The sequence below is a fragment of the Galeopterus variegatus genome, unplaced genomic scaffold (assembly GCF_000696425.1).
Source record: "Galeopterus variegatus unplaced genomic scaffold, G_variegatus-3.0.2 Scaffold624, whole genome shotgun sequence".
Taxonomy (NCBI): domain Eukaryota; kingdom Metazoa; phylum Chordata; class Mammalia; order Dermoptera; family Cynocephalidae; genus Galeopterus; species Galeopterus variegatus.
Window position 1 is genome coordinate 81,958 of NW_007726735.1, and position 18,140 is coordinate 100,097.

The 18,140-nt window shown below is 44.9% G+C and overlaps 1 protein-coding gene and 1 pseudogene across 1 annotated transcript; one reads left to right on the forward strand and one right to left on the reverse strand.

Annotated features, from left to right (window-relative positions):
• LOC103588887 overlaps positions 1-3,377 on the forward strand; it is a 6,091-nt pseudogene extending 2,714 nt beyond the window's left edge.
• Positions 3,378-7,561: 4,184 nt separating this feature from the next.
• MUC20 (mucin 20, cell surface associated) lies at positions 7,562-17,815 on the reverse strand. The gene is made up of 4 exons (XM_008570692.1): positions 17,696-17,815; positions 13,262-14,575; positions 10,163-10,254; positions 7,562-7,904 (listed from the first exon to the last, which is right to left on the reverse strand). Exons 1-4 carry the CDS (start codon positions 17,769-17,771, stop codon positions 7,836-7,838), a joined length of 1,551 nt encoding a protein of 516 aa, XP_008568914.1. The 5' UTR covers positions 17,772-17,815; the 3' UTR covers positions 7,562-7,835.
• Positions 17,816-18,140: the final 325 nt, after the last annotated feature.

Consider the following 18,140-nt stretch of genomic DNA (forward strand, 5'->3'; position numbering starts at 1 on the left):
GGTCCGGTACGGGGGCGACACTGAGGGTTGCGATCCCGTTGCCGGTCCCGGTCCGGTACGGGGGCGACACTGAGAGTTGCGATCCGTTGCCGGACACGGAAAAAGACAAAAAAAAAAAGAAGAAATAAAGAAATGGGCAAAGACATGAACAGACATATTACCAAAGAAGATATTCAGATGGCAAGTAAGCATATGAAAAGATGTTAAACATTAGGTCATTAGGTAACTGCAAAAAATGAGGCACCACTATACACTTGCTAGAATAACCAAAATCCAGAACCATATTTCCAAATGCTGGTAAGGATTTGGAGCAACATGAACTCTCTTTCATTGCTGGTGGGAATGCAAAACGATACAGACCCTTTAGAAGACAGTTTGGCACTTTCTTACAAAACTAAACATGCGCTTACCATATAAGCCAGCAATTGCACTCCTTGGTATTTACCCAAATGAATTGCAAACTTAGGTCTACACAAAAACCTGCACACATATGTTTATAGCAATTTTATTCATAATTGCCAAAACTTGGAAGCAACCAAGATATCTTTCAGTAGATAAATGGATAAACTATGGTACATCCAGACAATAAACTATTATTCAGCATTAAGAAGAAATGATCTATCAAACCATGAAAAGATGTGGAGGAATCTTAAATACATATTACTAAGTGAAAGAAGACAACCTGAAAAGGCTACATACCTCATGATTCCAGCAACAGCAGTCCTCCCCTTATCCTCAGGGGATACTTTCCAAGACACCTGGTGGCTACCTGGAACCATGGGTAATACTGAACCGTATATATATTATGTTTTTTTTCCCTATACTTATGATAAAGTGTAATTTATAAATTAGGCAGAGTAAGAGATTAACAACAACTAATAATACAATAGAACAATTATAACAATATACTATAATAAAAGTTATGCAATGTGATCTCTCCCTCCCTTCTCTCTCAAAATATCTTATTGTACTGTACTCAACTATTTTCAGACTGTGGTTGACTGCAGGTAACTGAAACCTTGGAAAGTGAAACCACAGATAAGGGGGGACTACTGTATATGACATTCTGGAAAAGGCAAAATTATGGAGACAGTAAAAAGATTAGTGGCTGCCAGGGGGATGGGGGGAGGCAGGGACAAATAGCTGGAATAGAGGACTTTTAGGGCAATGATGCTGCATACTATTCTGTATGATACCATAATGGCAGACACTATGGGTATACAGTCGAACTAGGCATCTGTAGTTAACAATAATTTACTGCATGTTATCAAATGGCTAGAAGAGAGGAGATCACATGTCCTCATCACAAAGAAATGATTAAGTTTTGTAATAATGAATATGCTGATTATCCTGATTTGATCATCGCACATTGTGTACTTTTCTTGATAGTCAACTGTTTACACAAATATGTATAATCGATACATTTCAATTAAAAAAACTATAATGACAGATAGATGTCATTATATATTTGTTGTATGTATAATGTGGAATGTATAATGTCCAACACCAAGAGAGGACCATAAGGTAAACTATGGACTTTGGGTGACAATGACGTGTTAATGTGGGTTCATTGTGCAGGATGTTGATAGCAAGTGGGCTGTGGGGGGGGGGATGCAGGAGGCATAAGGGAATGTAAAGTTTACTAATTAAAAATAATAAAAAAATTAAAATATATAAATTTAAAAAAAGAATTAAGCACTCATAGCACTGGGGAGAGGAAGCTTGGGGCCCACTGTCCAGCAGTTACAAGAAAGGGAATGTAAAACAAGGTGGGAGGAGCAAAGTAAGTGCGTGGAACTGGTAAGACTGCCCTTGCCTGACCATTGAAATCCCAGGACTAAGAGCCGGCCCGGTGGCGCACTGGATAGTGCGCTGCTTGGGAGTGCGGCGGCGCTCCCGCCGAGGGTTCAGATCCCATGTGGAGACCGGTTCCGCTCACTGGCTGAGCGCGGTGCCGGCGCAACACCGAGGGTTGAGATCCCATTGCTGGTCCCTGGTAAGGGCACGACACCGAGGGTTGCGATCCCGTTACCGGTCAGTAAAAAAGATAAAAAGGAAAAAAAAAGAAAAGAAAAGAAATCCCAGGACTAAGTTATGTGATGAGGACTTCGCAATATGACTCAAGATCAGGGAGGTCATAAGGTCCAAAAGTTACATCTCATCGGAAACCCATGAGGACTCTTGGCAAGAGACTGGCCCATATGATTGCTGTAGATGCTGTGTGTCATCAAATGTGGAGAAGGAAACAAAGCAAGGTGGCAAATGGGGAGCAAGGCCACCACAAGCCCGAAGTCCCTCCTCCCTTCGTCCATCTTTGGACACTAAGCTTCCTCTCCTCCCACTAAGCAATGGAGGGAGTGGGAAGACAGAATTTATGTGTGACAGACAACCCTGCCAGAAGCAGTGGAGATGTCTGATGCCTAAGAGACTGTTGGGGACTTGCTACAACTGAAGGAAATCCACAGACTGAGAAAAGAGAGGAGGTGCGGACTCTGGTGGGAGAGGGTTGCCAGATTTAGCAAACAAAAATACAGGATGCCCAGTTAAAATTAAATTTCAGGGCCCCAGCCGCCGCCTGCGAGAATTAGCGGCGGGCCGAGGCGGTGCCGCTGCTTCCGGGAGTGCGATTCCTTGATCTTGGAACGGCTAAAGTGGCTTCTGGCCAGGAAAAACATCTTCTTTTTGAGGTACAACCTGGGTCTGATTCCTCTGCATTTTGGAAAGTGATTGTACGGGTGGTCTGTACCAAGATTGACAAAAGTAGTGGCATTGTGGAAGCATCACGAATCATGAATTTGTATCAGTTTATTCAGCTATATAAAGACATCACAAGTCAAGCAGCAGGAATATTGGCACAGAGCTCTACCTCTGAAGAAACTGATGAAAACTCATCCTCTGTAACATCTTGTCAAGCTAGTCTTTGGATGGGAAGGGTGAAGCAGCTGACCAATGAGGAAGAGTGTTGTATCTGTATGGATGGGCGAGCTGACCTCATCCTGCCTTGTGCTCACAGCTTTTGTGAGAAGTGCATTGATAAATGGAGTGATCAACACAGGAATTGCCCTATTTGTCGCCTACAGATGACTGGAGCAAATGAATCTTGGGCGGTATCAGATGCACCCACTGAAGATGATATGGCTAACTATATTCTTAACATGGCTGATGAAGCAGGCCAGCCCCATAGGCCATGACCTTGGGGTGAAGGTTTTCTGTGGCTATTAGGGGCTACAAATACTTTGGTCATAGGGGAAGAATGAAGGGGTATTATGGCACAGACACAGAAAAATCAATTTTCCGCATCCTCTTATTTTTGCTTTTCTGACAACTTACCCATTTTGAAAATAAAATTTCTATGTCTTCCGTTTATGATATACTAAGCAGACTCCCATCTCCTGTTGGTGGCAGGCAGCTGAGACACCCTCAGTGGGCACTGGAGAGGCAAAGAGAGCTATCAGGGGAGATGGTTAGTCAAAGACACAAATTCCCTTGCCCATTCCTCCCTGCTCTCAAAGGAGCCTTCCAGGAACTCTCCGTGGGCCTAAGGTAAGAAGCTTAATAGTGAGGATGACAAATAATACATAACTGGCAAGATATACCAATTTAAACATTTATTGATACTAAAGAGTGATGTGATATTCAGTCATTTAAATGTGGGGCACACCTATGGAGTTAGAAACCATTCACCGCTTTGCACAAATTGGTGGCCAATCCGCCTTTCAGAGGTTGAAGGAAGGACTGGCTGTGGCAGAGGCTTCGGACGAAGTCTCCTGTCAGAAAAGTTCCACCTCCTGTTGTCCTCATCATGGCTTTGGGTTTTTTCTTCTCAGAGCTTAGGTCCACATCGATCTTTGTCTTTATGAAATATGTGGCGTTTTCATCTCATATACACACACCTTTAATATCTCACATACCTTGAGAATTTTCTCCAGGTACTTCTGGTTCTCGCCGGTTTGGTGACATTACTTCCACTAAATATTGCTCATCTCTAGTAATTCACTTTCTGTCTCTCTTTCTCTCTCTTTCTCCTTCTCTCAGGCAATTGCAATTATACACTTTAATTCCCAAATGCTTCTAATTCGTGTGTCCCTTATTTTACAATTTTTTTGGCTTCCAGTAATAATAGTAATCAGCATTGTATGTATATGTCTTTATATGAATGTATGTAAGATTAAATTAACCACTGTATTAGGTGTCACCAATATGAAGAAGTACAAAGCAAGAGAAGAAAAACCATTTAAGGATTAGGTTTATGTAACAGTGGTGTTGTCATTTATGCAAACTGCTGTCCACTCACGCCTAATTATAGTGCAGCTTCATAACAATCGTATCATAAAATTTACGTTTTGTTTAACTTCAACATTGAATGTCATTTTCTTAACTTTCAGAGCCCAGTGACCATGGGGGCCTTGGTGTTATCAGCACCGCACTCTCCCGAGTGAGCCACGGGCCGGCCCTGAATGTCATTTTCTTAACTTTCAGAGCCCAGTGACCATGTTTCAGGGCCATCTGCTCACATGACCCATTATCTGTCTCAGTTATTCAGCAAACACTTGAGTACCCTCATGTGTAGGGCTGTGTGCTAGGTTCTGTGCCTACTGAGATGAATATTACCTGGTGCTTCTCCTGAAGCACATATGATTTAAAACTTGTAAATAAATAAATTATAATACAGCACATTTGTGTTATAACAGAGACTGAAGTAAAGAAACTAAGAAATCAGCCCCTCTCTAGAAAACTTGCATAAGTCATGAAGAGGTGCCACCTGAACTGGGCTTCTAAGAATGAATAGGATTTTTCCAGGTAAAGGGACTGGGGGAAGGAGGACACTCCAGGGGGAGGAATTGTGATGTGCAAAGACTCTGGATCAAAGCAGGTGTGACCGGGGATAGTGAGAAGTTTCCTGTGGAAGGAACAGAGGATACAGAAAATGAGGCTGTAGGATCTGGAGCTGAGAAAGTTGGCTGAGGCCGTATCGCCAAGACCCTTGTACACCTCACTGGGGGGGTTATCCTGTAGGTGGGAACGGGACTTGGTTTGGTTTTGGAGAAAAAAGCTCCAGATATAGTGTGAGGGGTAGTTTGGAGTTTAAAAAAAAAAGATCGTCCATTTTAAGAAAACAAGGGAGGGAATAATATCTCATGAATTTCTTTCCATCTTAATAAATACCAGAGTACTTCAAAAAAATCATAGAAAAATGGAATTAAAAGGTAATATGAATCTTTTCATGAACTTTTTGAAGACCCCTCATATACATTTCAATAACGCTTCTATAGATTGTATAAAATAACACTATATTTAACCAAACTGCTACATTGGGGTATCTTAGGCCGGTTGTTTTTGTTTTGTCTTTTTCTTTTACTGGCTGTTATAAACAGTTCTACAGATGCTTAATTATTTCCTCAAGATAAACCAGCAATGAAATTGCTGTGTTTAAAGGAATGCACATTTTTAAGGTTTTGATATTTGATAATAGTCAAATTGTCCTCCAGAAAGGTTGTACTAATTTCATTCACACTGGGAGTGTTTAAGAATGCCCTTTTCCCCCAACATCCTCATCAGTACAGCTATTATAATTTTTATAAATCTTTGCCTATTTGAGACATGATAAGTAGTATCTCACTACATTAATTTACCGTCGTTTGCTAGTGAAGTCCAACTTTCTTTTTCATGGGGATAGAAGAGGGAGACATTTGTATTCTTTCTTCTTGTGAATTGCCTGTTCTTGCCATTTGTCTATTTTTCTTCCGGAATGTTTGTCTTTTTATTGCTTTGTAAGAGCCTTCTGTATAGTAAGGACATTCTGTTTTTACTATATATAATGTAAATAAGTCTTTTCAGTTTGTTATTTCTGGAGGTGTCTAACCTCCCCTACTAACTCTAATCCCTGTGGAAAGAGACATCTTTGAATCCTCCACAGCACACAACTTACAACATCTCTTCTGTTGTGGGTGCTTAGCAAATATGCCAGAATGAATGTTTGAATTATTTTTGTCCGACCTACTTTATGAAACTCATGAAGGGGGTCACTTGAAAATACACACTCCCCTTATTCAGAGCAATAACAAAGTAGTTTTGTTGTTTTCTTCATTCATTTAACAAACATTTACGGAGCACATTTTATGTGCCAGGCACTGTTCCCGGTACAAAAGATAACACAGTGGGCAAAAACTTTCATTCTAGTTGGGGGACATAGGTTACAAACAAGACAAATAAAATATGTGTGGTGTTACGTTGTGATCAGTGCTATGAAGAAAATCAAAGCAGAGGAGGTGAGTTTGAGTTTTTAAATAGTGTGGTGAGGGTAGACCTCACTGAGAAGGGACATGAAGGAGGTAGGGGTGGAGAAGTTAGCCAAATGGATATCTGGAGAAGACTTCTAAGGAGACTGAGCAACACACACAAATGTCCCAAGGCAGGAGCAGGCCCAATGTATTCAAGGAAGAGCAGAGAAGTCAGTGTGGCTGCAGAGCAGTGAGCAGGTTAAAGAGGTAGGCAGAGGGGTGCAGACCATACCCAGCATTAAAGGCCATTGCCAGAGCTCTGCTTTTCCTCCAAATGAAATGGGAGGGTTTGGAGCAAAGGAGCGGTAAGGTCTGCCTTATGTTATAAAAAGACGACCCCAGCTGACATATTGGGACTAAACTGGGGGTGGGGGCGAAGGTGGAAACAGGGAGAGTGTAGTAATCCAGTGAGATTGTAGTTATGCAGGTGAGAGATGATGGCATCTTAGACCATGTTGGTGGCAGCAGTGCAGATGATGAGGAGGGGTCAGATCCTGGGCATAGTTCGCCGGGAGTAGAGCCAACAGAATTTCCTGATGTGAAATGTGAGAGAAAGAGAGGAACAAAGGATGGTTCCAAGGATTGGGGCTTGAGCAACTGAAGGATGCAATTGACATTCACTGAGATGGGGAAGACACAGGCAGAGCAGGTATAAGGGACAAGGTCGGGACTTCAATTTTGGAGATGTTGAATGTGAGATAGCTCTTCGACATGCAGGTGAAAAGGTTGAGAAAGCAATTGAATATCTACATTAACAATGGTTGTATATAAGAGATGGGATTTTAGACATTTTTTTCTTTTTCTTCCCCTCCTCTTCTCACTTCTTTTTTTGCTTGTTCTTTTAAATGTTTTAAATCATAAGCAAGTTTTACTTTTACAATAGAAAAAAAAGAGCCTTGTTTAAATAATAAAAACATGAGTTATGAGCTTTGGGAGGAATAATTGAGTATTGCAGACTTTCTTTTAAGTCTGTTTTTGCTCAGAATTTGAAATTCAAGTCGATTCAACATTCTCTGTGATCCTACCACAGGCCAGGGGAGACTGAAATGAACAAATACGGTCCCTGCTCTGAAGGAGCTCTCCTTTTGACAGGCCCCAGGATCAGCCTCAGTAAGTGCCATAATCAAGACCCAAACCATGAATTGGGGGAGTGCGAAGGAGGGTGGTAGCAGTGAGGATGCACAAAATCCTCATATTATAAAAATGTCAAAGGCATACAGCCAAATAGCCAACCTCTGAGCCACACTGAGTGTAATTTTAATGCAGGATGGATGCACATAGAAGGATGATCAGGTCTGTCTTTACTAAAACACAACACATGTGCCAAGGGAAGTCCAAGGGCACCTCCAGGAACAAGGGAAGCCCCCCTCCCCACACACATACACTCAGGCATATGTAAGCCACATCGGGGGTAAAAGGCGTGGGCCAGCTGACCTTCATGCAAACCTTCTGGGTACATCTCAGCACAGTAACATGGCTCCCATCTGTCGGTGGAAGCCCAGGCCACTGTTCTTCTTTTGGCATAAAGGGCATGCCTGGCTGTGCTGATATTCCTTAGCGCCTCCTGACACGCAGCAAGGAGACTTGGATGGGAGGCTTATGAGCATGCAGTTCACGGCGGAGCTGGAGGGCAAAAGGAGCCAGATGGTCCTTCCAGCCGATCCAGCCCATGAGCTCATCACAGGCCAAGGACAGGAAGGGACAGTGAGAGAGCACATATGAGGAGGACAGAACACTCCTGAGCCTCCCACATGCTGAGCATGGGCTGGAGGCTCACAAACAGTATGTCATTTAAACCTCGCAGCAACCTCATAAGGCAGGTATTATTTTCCTCATTTTATAAGGGATGAGAGTAATATGGAGTAACTTACCCAAGGTCACACGCTTAGGAGCTAGAATTAATACCCAGATCTATCTGGCTCCAAAGCTCATTGTTTGTCTGACTCCTGAGCTCTACACGACTGGCCAGCCCCTACAAGAACTGCCACCCAACACTCTCATGGCTGGTTCCTGCACCTCAGCTGTCTGATCTGCTCCTGATCTACCCCTGAAATAGTTTCCAGTTTGGGCATTCAAATAGTTTCCAGTTTGGGCACTCAGAAACACAGCCCTGGATTCCCTCCTTGACTAGGATTCACACTCGCTACTTCACTTATCATGGGTACAGGGCATTTGTCATTTATTTGGCTGTCCTGCATCAAACACCCATGCCATGTTTAGGGACCTCCCCATTGTGGGAGTCCTAATGAGCCTTCCTGCCACTAGGAGAACTTCAAGGATCCAGATATGTCCTCTTCCAATCTCCTGGAAGTGGGATATGGGCACATCTCAATGGATGTTCCTACTCAGGACTTTGACTCTGGAACAGGTGACACAGGGACAAAGACGCAGTGAGAACACATTTTCAGTAGTATGTGCAGACAGCATGATGTCCATTGGCTGTGGCAGCATCCAACAGTGACAGTGGTCAATAGAGTGACAGCATCCCAGCCAGAATATTCCCACTGCCCAGCCCCCAGAGCACCCTGGTCCCTTCTGCCTATTTTTCAAGCCTATTCCTCTGTCATTCCTTAGATAATATGCACCCAGGACCCTGCCAACAAATCCCCCTTTTACTTAGGTCAGACAGTGGTCTTGTTTTGCTTGCAACAAAGGACTCTAATTTGCAATGGATTTATCCTGCTTCCACCTGCCAAGGGTAACCACCTCACTTGTCCGTCCTGGCTGTAGGACTCTACTCTGGTGTGAGAACCCCAGCTAGCACTTCTGCCAGGTTTACCCTTACGAGGAGTGACACCAAACCTGAGCCCCTGAAAAGCTGTGTGGCACCCATTGACTGTGAGAGGTGCTAGATGCAAGCTTGAGGTGTTATCAGGACACTGCCAAAGGGACAATCCACACTACACTGTGTACTGGACCCATTTTCACTGGTCACATCCCAGCACAGCTGAGATACCTCCCATGACATCGTGTTCCATCTCCTACTTTGCAGAGTAGGGAAACCATACCTCAGAGAGGCCAGGCCAGGAAATCTGCATTGAGTTGACTCAGTCTAACTTTCCAGTGATTCACACCATCCCCAAAAGCCCTGACTCCAGAATTTCACCATTGGAAGCTCTGTCCAACAATCTGGGTTGTAGGAGAATTTTCCCAAATGTTGTACGTTTGTATCTCAATCTTTGTCCCCACCTACAGTGTACATCTATGGGTTTTTCTCCCTAGTATCCTTATTTCCTCTGAAGCCTGTGTTTCCCATTCAATGTGGTTCTGATGGGGCTTGTCAGTCATGGTGGCTGTTGCAGGCCAATGAGGCCAGTCCTTCCCTGGGTAATATGCAGATTTGGGGAGAGGGAAGTGCCTTGTGAATCTAGGGCTGTCACAACCACTTTTCTGTACATATGGAGAAAGACTCTGAAGAATGAAGGAAACAGAGCCGAGAGAGAGAAAGAAAATCCTCATGATCATATTTGAGCTGCTGGATGCAGACATAACTAAAACGTCTAGGTTTCTCAGTCAATACCTTGTCTTTTCTCTGTAAGCTACTATGACTTGGGTTTCTGCCACTTGCAACCAAGAGTCCTGCCTTCCTGCCTATCAGTATCATTGACCTTCTCCTCAGGGGCTGAAGGCCTGACTTTCTGAGACCTGAGGAAACTGGGGATGAGGGGAATAATTTGTATACATTGCAAAGAAGGGGCATGATGCCAGGCAGAAACAAAGCCAGACAGGGATCCTTAGATTCTGCTCCTAATACTCTCTGTAAGAAATAAGACCCCTCCCAAGAGTAGTAGCTGCTCTTCTGTATCCTGCAGGTCGTCCCTGCAGTCTCTGAGAACCTCTCACTTTCCTCTACTCTGCTGGACCCAAAAGTACCCACTCACCTGCTGCATCAGCCTCTCTGCCACTCTGGGCTCAGTGAGGTCTATTGGGGAGGCCACACTCAGCCGCAGGAGGAGGAAGCCTTCTTCCTCATCTGCAAGTTGAGATCAGTAGGAAGATGAAAATAATCGTCAGTTTAGGAATCAAGACATGCTTCATGTTACCCAGCCTCTGCCCCCTCCACATATATGTGAGCACTCTCATGTGTAAATGTGTCTGTGTTCACATAGGATCTTGCATTTACTCACTGCAAAGAGAAAAGAGGATTCTCTCTCTGGGATAACTATTGTAGTGTCCTCCCAAAAAGAGTAAAAGAAATGATGGCATAAGGCACCACCCACATTTAGAGATGTCTAAAGGGTAATGTGAAGAAGAAGAAATGGAAGTGAACCTAGAATATTCTCAATGCCTGGAAGTCCTGGATGGGGCTGTTGTGAAAGGGCCCAGCCAGGGAGAGTCCAGAGAGAGGCTAGCTCTCTGGGGGCCATCCCCCAACCAGTTCTACCCAATTTAACTTGGTGGAGGGCTGAGGAGGTCTTCTATTCCAGCCTTCTGGTTTAGCAGCTCTGCAAGAAAGTTCTGTCTTCTGTTGAGCCGTAATCTGCTTGCCTTTACCTGCCATCTTGTAGGCATTGCTTCCTATCACAATACTATTAGAATCGATCTAGCAATTACACTTCTAGGAATTTATCCGACAGAAAATAACACACATGTGATAAATGTGCCACTTTCTGCAGCACTGTTTGTCATAACAAAATACTGGAAACAACTTAAATGTCCATCCATAAAGGACTGGTTAAATAGATGATGGTATGGGCCGGCCCGTGGCTCACTCGGGAGAGTGCGGTGCTGATAACACCAAGGCCCCGGGTTCGGATCCCACATAGGGATGGCCGGTTAGCTCACTGGCTGAGCGTGGTGCTGAGAACACCAAGTCAAGGGTTAAGATCCCCTTACCGGTCATCTTTTAAAAAAAAAAAAATAGATGATGGTAAAATGAAATGGATCCCTAAGCAGCCATAAAAAGCATAGCTTTCTGGAAGGAGTGGAAAACAAGGAGTGGCTAATCAATGGGGATAAAACTTCAGTTATGTAAGATGAATAAATTTTGGAAATCTGCTGCATGACATTGTGCCTGTATATAACAATACCGTGTTGTACAATTTAAAATCTGTTAAGAGGGTAGATCTCATGTTTAGTGTTCTTACCACAATACATTATTATTTTATTTTATTTTATTTTTTATTTTTTAAAAGATGACTGGTAAGGGGATCTTAACCCTTGACTTGGTGTTGTCAGCACCACGCTCTCCCAAGTGAGCCACAGGCCGGCCCTAACAATACATTTTTTAAAAAACACTAAAGCAATAAAATCAGTCAAAGATACAAAATATGAGGTCACAAATAAGAAATTAAAATATGAAGTAAATAAAACCTTTTCCTTCCCCCCAAAAGAATAGCTTTATCTCAGAGATCTGAATTCACCAAGATGTTCTACCTGCATAAAAAAAGGAAGATGAAAGATACATATACAAAATATGTATATTTGCTTCCATGTGCATATTTCATGTCCAGAAGATGATATACAAGAAACCATCTCATGGGTTACGTGTGTGAGGAGAATTTTATAGTTGGAGGACAGCAGTGAGAGAAAGACATTTATACCTTTTGCACTTTTTGAATTTTAAATCATGTGACTGTGTCATCTAATCGACAAATAATAAAGAAATGTATTTTAAAATAAAAATTATTAACAAATTGAGCTTTAAAAAATAAAAGTACTGGGCCGGCCCGTGGCTCACTCGGTAGAGTGCGGTGCTGATAACACTAAGGCCACGGGTTCGGATCCCATATAGGGATGGCCGGTTTGCTCACTGGCTGAGCGTGGTGCTGACAACACCAAGCCAAGGGTTAAGATCCCCTTACCAGTCATCTTTTGAAAAAGTTAAATAAATAAATAAATAAATAAAAGTACAATGGTAGACTATGAGTTTTGGAATCAAACAGACTTTCATTTGAATCCCACTGCCATCTTTCTAGGACAATTTACTCTCTTTAAATCTGTTTCCTCGCCTGTCCAATGGGGTAATGACACCCACCACACGAGGTTGTTTTGAAGGTACAATTAGAGGAGATAACATATGCAAAGCTCATCCTACACTGCCTGACACCAGAGAGAACATTCAGCTAGTGCCAACACTTACGGCTGTGAAATATTTTTATATCACCCCTGCCTAGACTACAAAAGACATTCAATAAATTGGTTGTGATTAGTATATTCATTTCACCTCTCCAGAAAGGCAGAGCAAGCTGAGGATCCTCAGGGATGAGGGACAAGGACGACTGACGGGAAGTGCAGGTGGAGGCTACAGCTCATCAGGAGCTGGGCTGACCAAGCACCCTCAGACAATGGACTTCATCCCTGAGAAGCACCTGGTGTCTCAGAGATGTAGCTTTAAACTTGCAAACTTTTGTCCTATTTATTTATTTGTTTACTTATTCTTTTACTTAAAGTCACTATCTCTGGTGCAAATCCCAGCAAGTGCATCCAGCCAGTCCTACTTTCACAGGGTTCCAGCTGCTCTCCAAGAAGCAGCTCAGCCCAGGTGCCCACATGCTGCCCCCCTGTGCAGCTATGGCTGGACCAGAGGCTTCCAAAGCCCAGGGGTCACATCTTTTAAATAAAATGTGGGGTCTTGTCTGATGCACAGTAGTTACTCAACAGTTAACTTCAGAGAAAGTTAAAGCTGGAAAGGACTTCAGTGCTCATCCAATGCAACCCCTTCCAACTACAGTTGGAGAAACTAAGGCCTAGAGAGGGACAGGGTCTTGTCTAAGGACTCTCAGGTTGTTAAGGGCAGAGTCAAGATCTCAAACCATTTTTCTAGATTTCCAGCCCCACACTCTTTCCACAAACCACCCTAACTCTACTTATTACTGATTTTGGCGATATCCACTAGAAGATCATGAAGAGACAATGTCAAAGAGAGGGCTCAGGATAGGACCCCAGATCCTTCCTTCTTGCTTACTCCTTAAGTGTGTAGACATCCTGGAGATTCCAAATCCCCAATCCCCAAAGATCACACATGGGGAGCCACTAACCTGCAGTAACTTTTGTGGTCTGCCTTGTCTGAGCAGTGGTGGGTGTGGCTGCTGGAGGCTTCACTGGGGTCTTGGCTGAAGTTGTGATCTTGGCTAAGGTGATGTTTGTTTCTTGGCTGCTGTTGTCTGTAGTCAGATGGACAGAAGGAAGAGGGCTCTTGCTGATGGGGAAGTGCCCATGGGTTGCACTGTCTGTGGTAGGAGTCTCTGAAGGGGTGGATTTCTTGATGGTGGCTATTTCTGAGGAGCTGTAGACGAAAGCTGAGGACCCAGCAGATGAAATTGCTTTGCCTGCTGTTGACCCAGCCTCTGTGGAGACTGTAACTGCTCTTGAAACTTCAGTGTGGCTTGGTGTCTCAACAGAGAGGGCTGAGGTTCCTTCTGAGGTGTTCATGCTAACTGTCACCAAAGCTCCATTGGGGGTAGTGGCTTTGGCTGCTGTTGTTTCTCTTTCTGTGGTGCTATTGGTGGGGAGTGGGGTCTCAGCTGTGGTATCAGGTGTGGCTGGCTCTGCGGTGCTGGTTGTTGACAAGGTGCCAGCAGAGGTTGTGGTCTCGAGAATGTGTGATTTTGCTTCAGTGGAGGCAGGCAAAGCTGATGTCTCAGAGGTGGACAAGGCCTTCCCTCCTTCTGTGAGGCTGTGATCTGTGACTGAGACCCCAGGGATAGTGGCAGTTGTTTCCATTTCTGTAATGCTGCAATTGGTAACCTCGATGTGGGTGATGCTGGAGACAACCAAGGCTTTGGCTGGAGTAATGACGTCAGGTGCCAGGACTTGTGAGGTGGTGATGGCTGGAAGTGAGTTGTCAGAAGAGGCGCTGCTCTCTGAGGACAGGCCCTCAGTTTGCGCAGCGGTGTCAGCCAGTGTCAAGACATCAATTGTGATCCTCCTTGCCTCTTCGGAGCTGTCATCAGTACAGAGGGTGTCAAAGATAGTTTCAGCAAATTTACTGCCTGTTACAGACTCAACTGTGGTCATCCTAGTCTCTGAGGGACTGCCACTTGGGGCTGATGTCTCCGTAGGAGAGCTGATCATAACCATGAACTTGGAAGGTATTGTTTTTTTGAGAGTCATTGTCTCTGTGGCAAGAGAAATAGTCTTGGTTTCCCTGGTATCTGCTTCTCGAATGGTGCCAGCTGGGGTTAAGATCCTCAGGGTTTGAGTTTCCAAAGTGACATGGCCAGGTGCTGAGGTCTCAGTGAGGTCATTGGTCTGGAAGGCTCCCTCTGAGCTTGTCCTGACCTCTGGAGACACAGCAGTCACTTCTATGTTGTTTGTTGTCACCAAAAGCTCTGGTCTGCTGGTGCTGGGGCCTGTGTCGAATAAGACCGACTTTGTGAGTCGTAAGTCCCAATGGACCGACTTCACACAAGCTCTTGCGTTTATACCCTGGGCACTACTGGGAGGAGGGTAGGAAGGAGGAGTTACTGTTACACCATTTTTCGTCTATATAAACAAGGCAGGAGGCAGTACTGGGAAACCCAGTCTCATATGGCAGCCACGAAGCTGGGGTTGCCCTGATTGGTGTCCTCTGAAGCCCTAAGGACCAGCAAGCCCTAGCACCCTAGCTGAGGCCAGCAAGAGCCAAGATTCTAGCTGATTATTGGTCTGCAGCCATTAGAAGAAATGGATGGGGCCAGCCCCATCTACAAAGGTGACCAAAGAAAGCAGAAGTCCAAGTGAGCCCACAAGTGTAGAGCAGGGACCAGAACTCTCAGGACTTTTGAAAGAATCCTTGTCACTTTTCTATGGATGCTTTTCTCATCCAACAAATGTTTCTCCATGGAAATAAAAACCCTTAAAATACATGAAAGACCTGCAGTTTTGTCTTTAGAGGGGGCTGGGAGGAATGGGGAAGAGGAACCTCCAGAGACAGTGTCTGGGGTGCTGCTGCAAAAGCAAGGGAAGCAGGCAGAGTCCTTGGGGCCCCAGCAAGAGAAGGAGAGAACTTCTCACCCCTGCCCAAGCCTCTCCTGAATGTGGGCCTGACAACTACAGGGCTGGATCCTCCCTTATTCATACAACCTTGGAGGCCCTACAGAAATGTCACTGGCCCCGAGATTGTATGAGTGGACAGCCAGCCTGCACTCATAGTCCAGGGGAGACTACAGCAGGATCTCTCATGGCCTGACAAAGGTTCCTCTTCTGTCTACAGAGGGAGAGGGCTCTCTCTGTGAGTGAGCCATGGGACCTCTTGGGAAGGGTTGCCAGATTTAGCAAATAAAATACAGAATACCCAGTTAAATTTGAATTTGCATTTCAGATAAAATACAAATAATTTTTTAGTATGAATATATGTCATGCAATATTTTAGACATACTTACGCTAAAAAAAATTGATTACCTGAAATTAAAATTTAAATGATGCCCTGTTTTTATCTGGTAACCCTATTCTTGGAAGGAAGAGGATTGAAATACAAACCCCCTTTTTTGGCGTTCTGATTGTTTTAGATGGTCTTTACCAAGATCCACTGGCCCAAAAGTAACCCAAGGACCTGACCTGAAAGAGATCTAGGACCTCTATCCAGGGTGTCAGGCCAGGGCCCCAGGTCCTCTACTTGTCCTCCTGTGGACCTCACCTAATGATGGAGCAGTAGTCAAGAGACTAGGTTGCAGCCCCAGAACTGCCACCCACTAGCTCTGGGGTCAGATAATCTGCTGCTTCAAAGCCTGACTCTGCCTCTTGCTAGCTAGGTTGTGGGCTTCTCCCAGCCTCTGTGTCCTCACCTGGGAAAACAGGGTCACAATACCTGCCCTGCCAATGTGTTGCAGACCAAAAGAGAAGATGAATGAGAAAGCTTTTATATTTCAAAGTCTGCAAGGGGTTAGGAAACGTTTCTTCCTCGTGATGTGCTGTCAAGATGTCACTTGAAAGCACCCAACCTATTTAATACAGGGAGAGTCTTCAGCCTTCCCCCACATGCACATCAAGTGAGTCATGGGCACACGCTCTCATTATTCATTCAGTGCAGCCCTGCTGTACACACAAGTCACGCTTGTACAGGAACTGCTAGTTTGCCTGCAGACACACTTTCTTCTCCCCACTTCAAAGACTTAACTATTTCTCCATGCCTTTTTGGTCCCCACACAGCAGAAGCAGAGCATTTCTGCCTCGGTCCACAAAGCCTAAAGCCCAAACGCTGGCGCACACTTGGAATCTAACCACTACCTCCCCTGATGGATTTTCTTGCTTTTTCAGGAGCCCCGTGGTGTCATTTCTGCTGTGAAATCCCCTCATGCTCCTCAAATTCACAGCCTCTTCATCTCCAGGGCTCTCACAACCCCCGTCTCTTACCAGCTCTTCTCAGACAGAGCAAAGCCCACTCCACCCCCTCTACAGCTCTAGACTATTGCAGCTCTCCCGTACCTTTCTCAAATCAAACTGGAAATCATGTAAACTTTGGACCCCGGGTTTGAGTCCCCCTCTGCTGCTTGCTCTGCTGCTTACTAAACCTGGATCCTGGCCAAGTCTTCCAGCTCCAAGCCTACATTTTCTCCGTAAAATGGAGCTAGGGGTACCTATTTCAGGAGTTGTGAGGGTTAAATTAAATTAAATATTCAACACAAGCCTGGTAGACTCTGAGCACATATGGGAGGCAGTGCAGTCCAGAGGTTAGGCAGGTGTGGGATCAAATCCTGGCTCTGTGGATCAATCACTCGGGTCTGTTCTCCTTTAAAGGGGTGTTGGTGGGGTGGTAAGAATAGTATGTATCTCATAGGGTTATTGTGAGGATTAAAAAGATAATGCATGATAATAATGTGCCATTGCAGGTTATTCTACAAATGTCTCACTCTGGTGGGGGACATTGACAGTGGGGGAGGTTGCATGTGGCAGGCACAAGAGATTTATGAGAACTCTCTGTACTCTCCACTCAATTCTGCTGTAAACTTAAAACTGCTCTAAAGCAGTTTTATATTAATGACAGATCAGTATTAGCTTCCCCCTTTCATAAAAGCCCTGCCTCTCTCAGAATCTACCCTTCCCAAGAAGTTTGTGACAGATGTTTCACACAAACCTCTGTTTTGAAGGAAATCCATGCTAAGAAATAAACTTGGAGGTCAGAATCTTGTTAAGCCACATTCTTCAGCTTTAGGCAGAATTATCAACAGCTGGCTTCTCTCCAACACCCCTCCCCCACCCCACCTCTCCCACTCACACTCCCACAGGCATAAAAACAAACTCACAGGAAGCGACCCTTACAAGGACATCATCGTTGTTCATTCGTATGTGCTGCAGTGTCATACACACTTCAGCTGACACACACTGCCATTAGCATACTCCTTATCAACAATAATACTTCACATAGCCTGATGGTTAATTATAACTAACCCAAGAGAGCCTACCTACCCTCACCCACAAAGCGCTGCTCATATTGAAACTCACACCTAGACCCCTGCCAGGGCAGAAGCCCCTGGCCCCTTTCGTCTCCTTACCTGCAGAGCTCCCAGAGACCCCAGCCTCCCAGCAGCAGAAGAAGAGGGGCAGACCCAGGCCCCAGAGAGAACCCATTCTAGCCGGGGTGCCAGCCACAGCTCCCAGGCAGACCTGCCTGCTGCCTCTTGCTGGCACCTTTTCCTGCTTCCTCAAACCAGGGAGGAGGGCTGGGCCTCCTGCCTAGGTGTGACTGGATGGTTTCCAGGATGCAGCCAGGTGATCACAAATACACAGGCTGAGAGCTGGCAGGTCAGGGCTGTCAGCAAGCCAGCCCTCCTGCCCCCCTTGCCTAGTGGCCTCTCCTCTCTGAATTTAATTTGAAGATATGAAATCATTTCCACCATGATATTCACCCCCACAGTTCTGCAGCTGGGAAGACCATGGGAGATGGTGTTTCACCCCCACCACTACCCCCACACCACCCAAACTCCTGTGCGTGGAGCT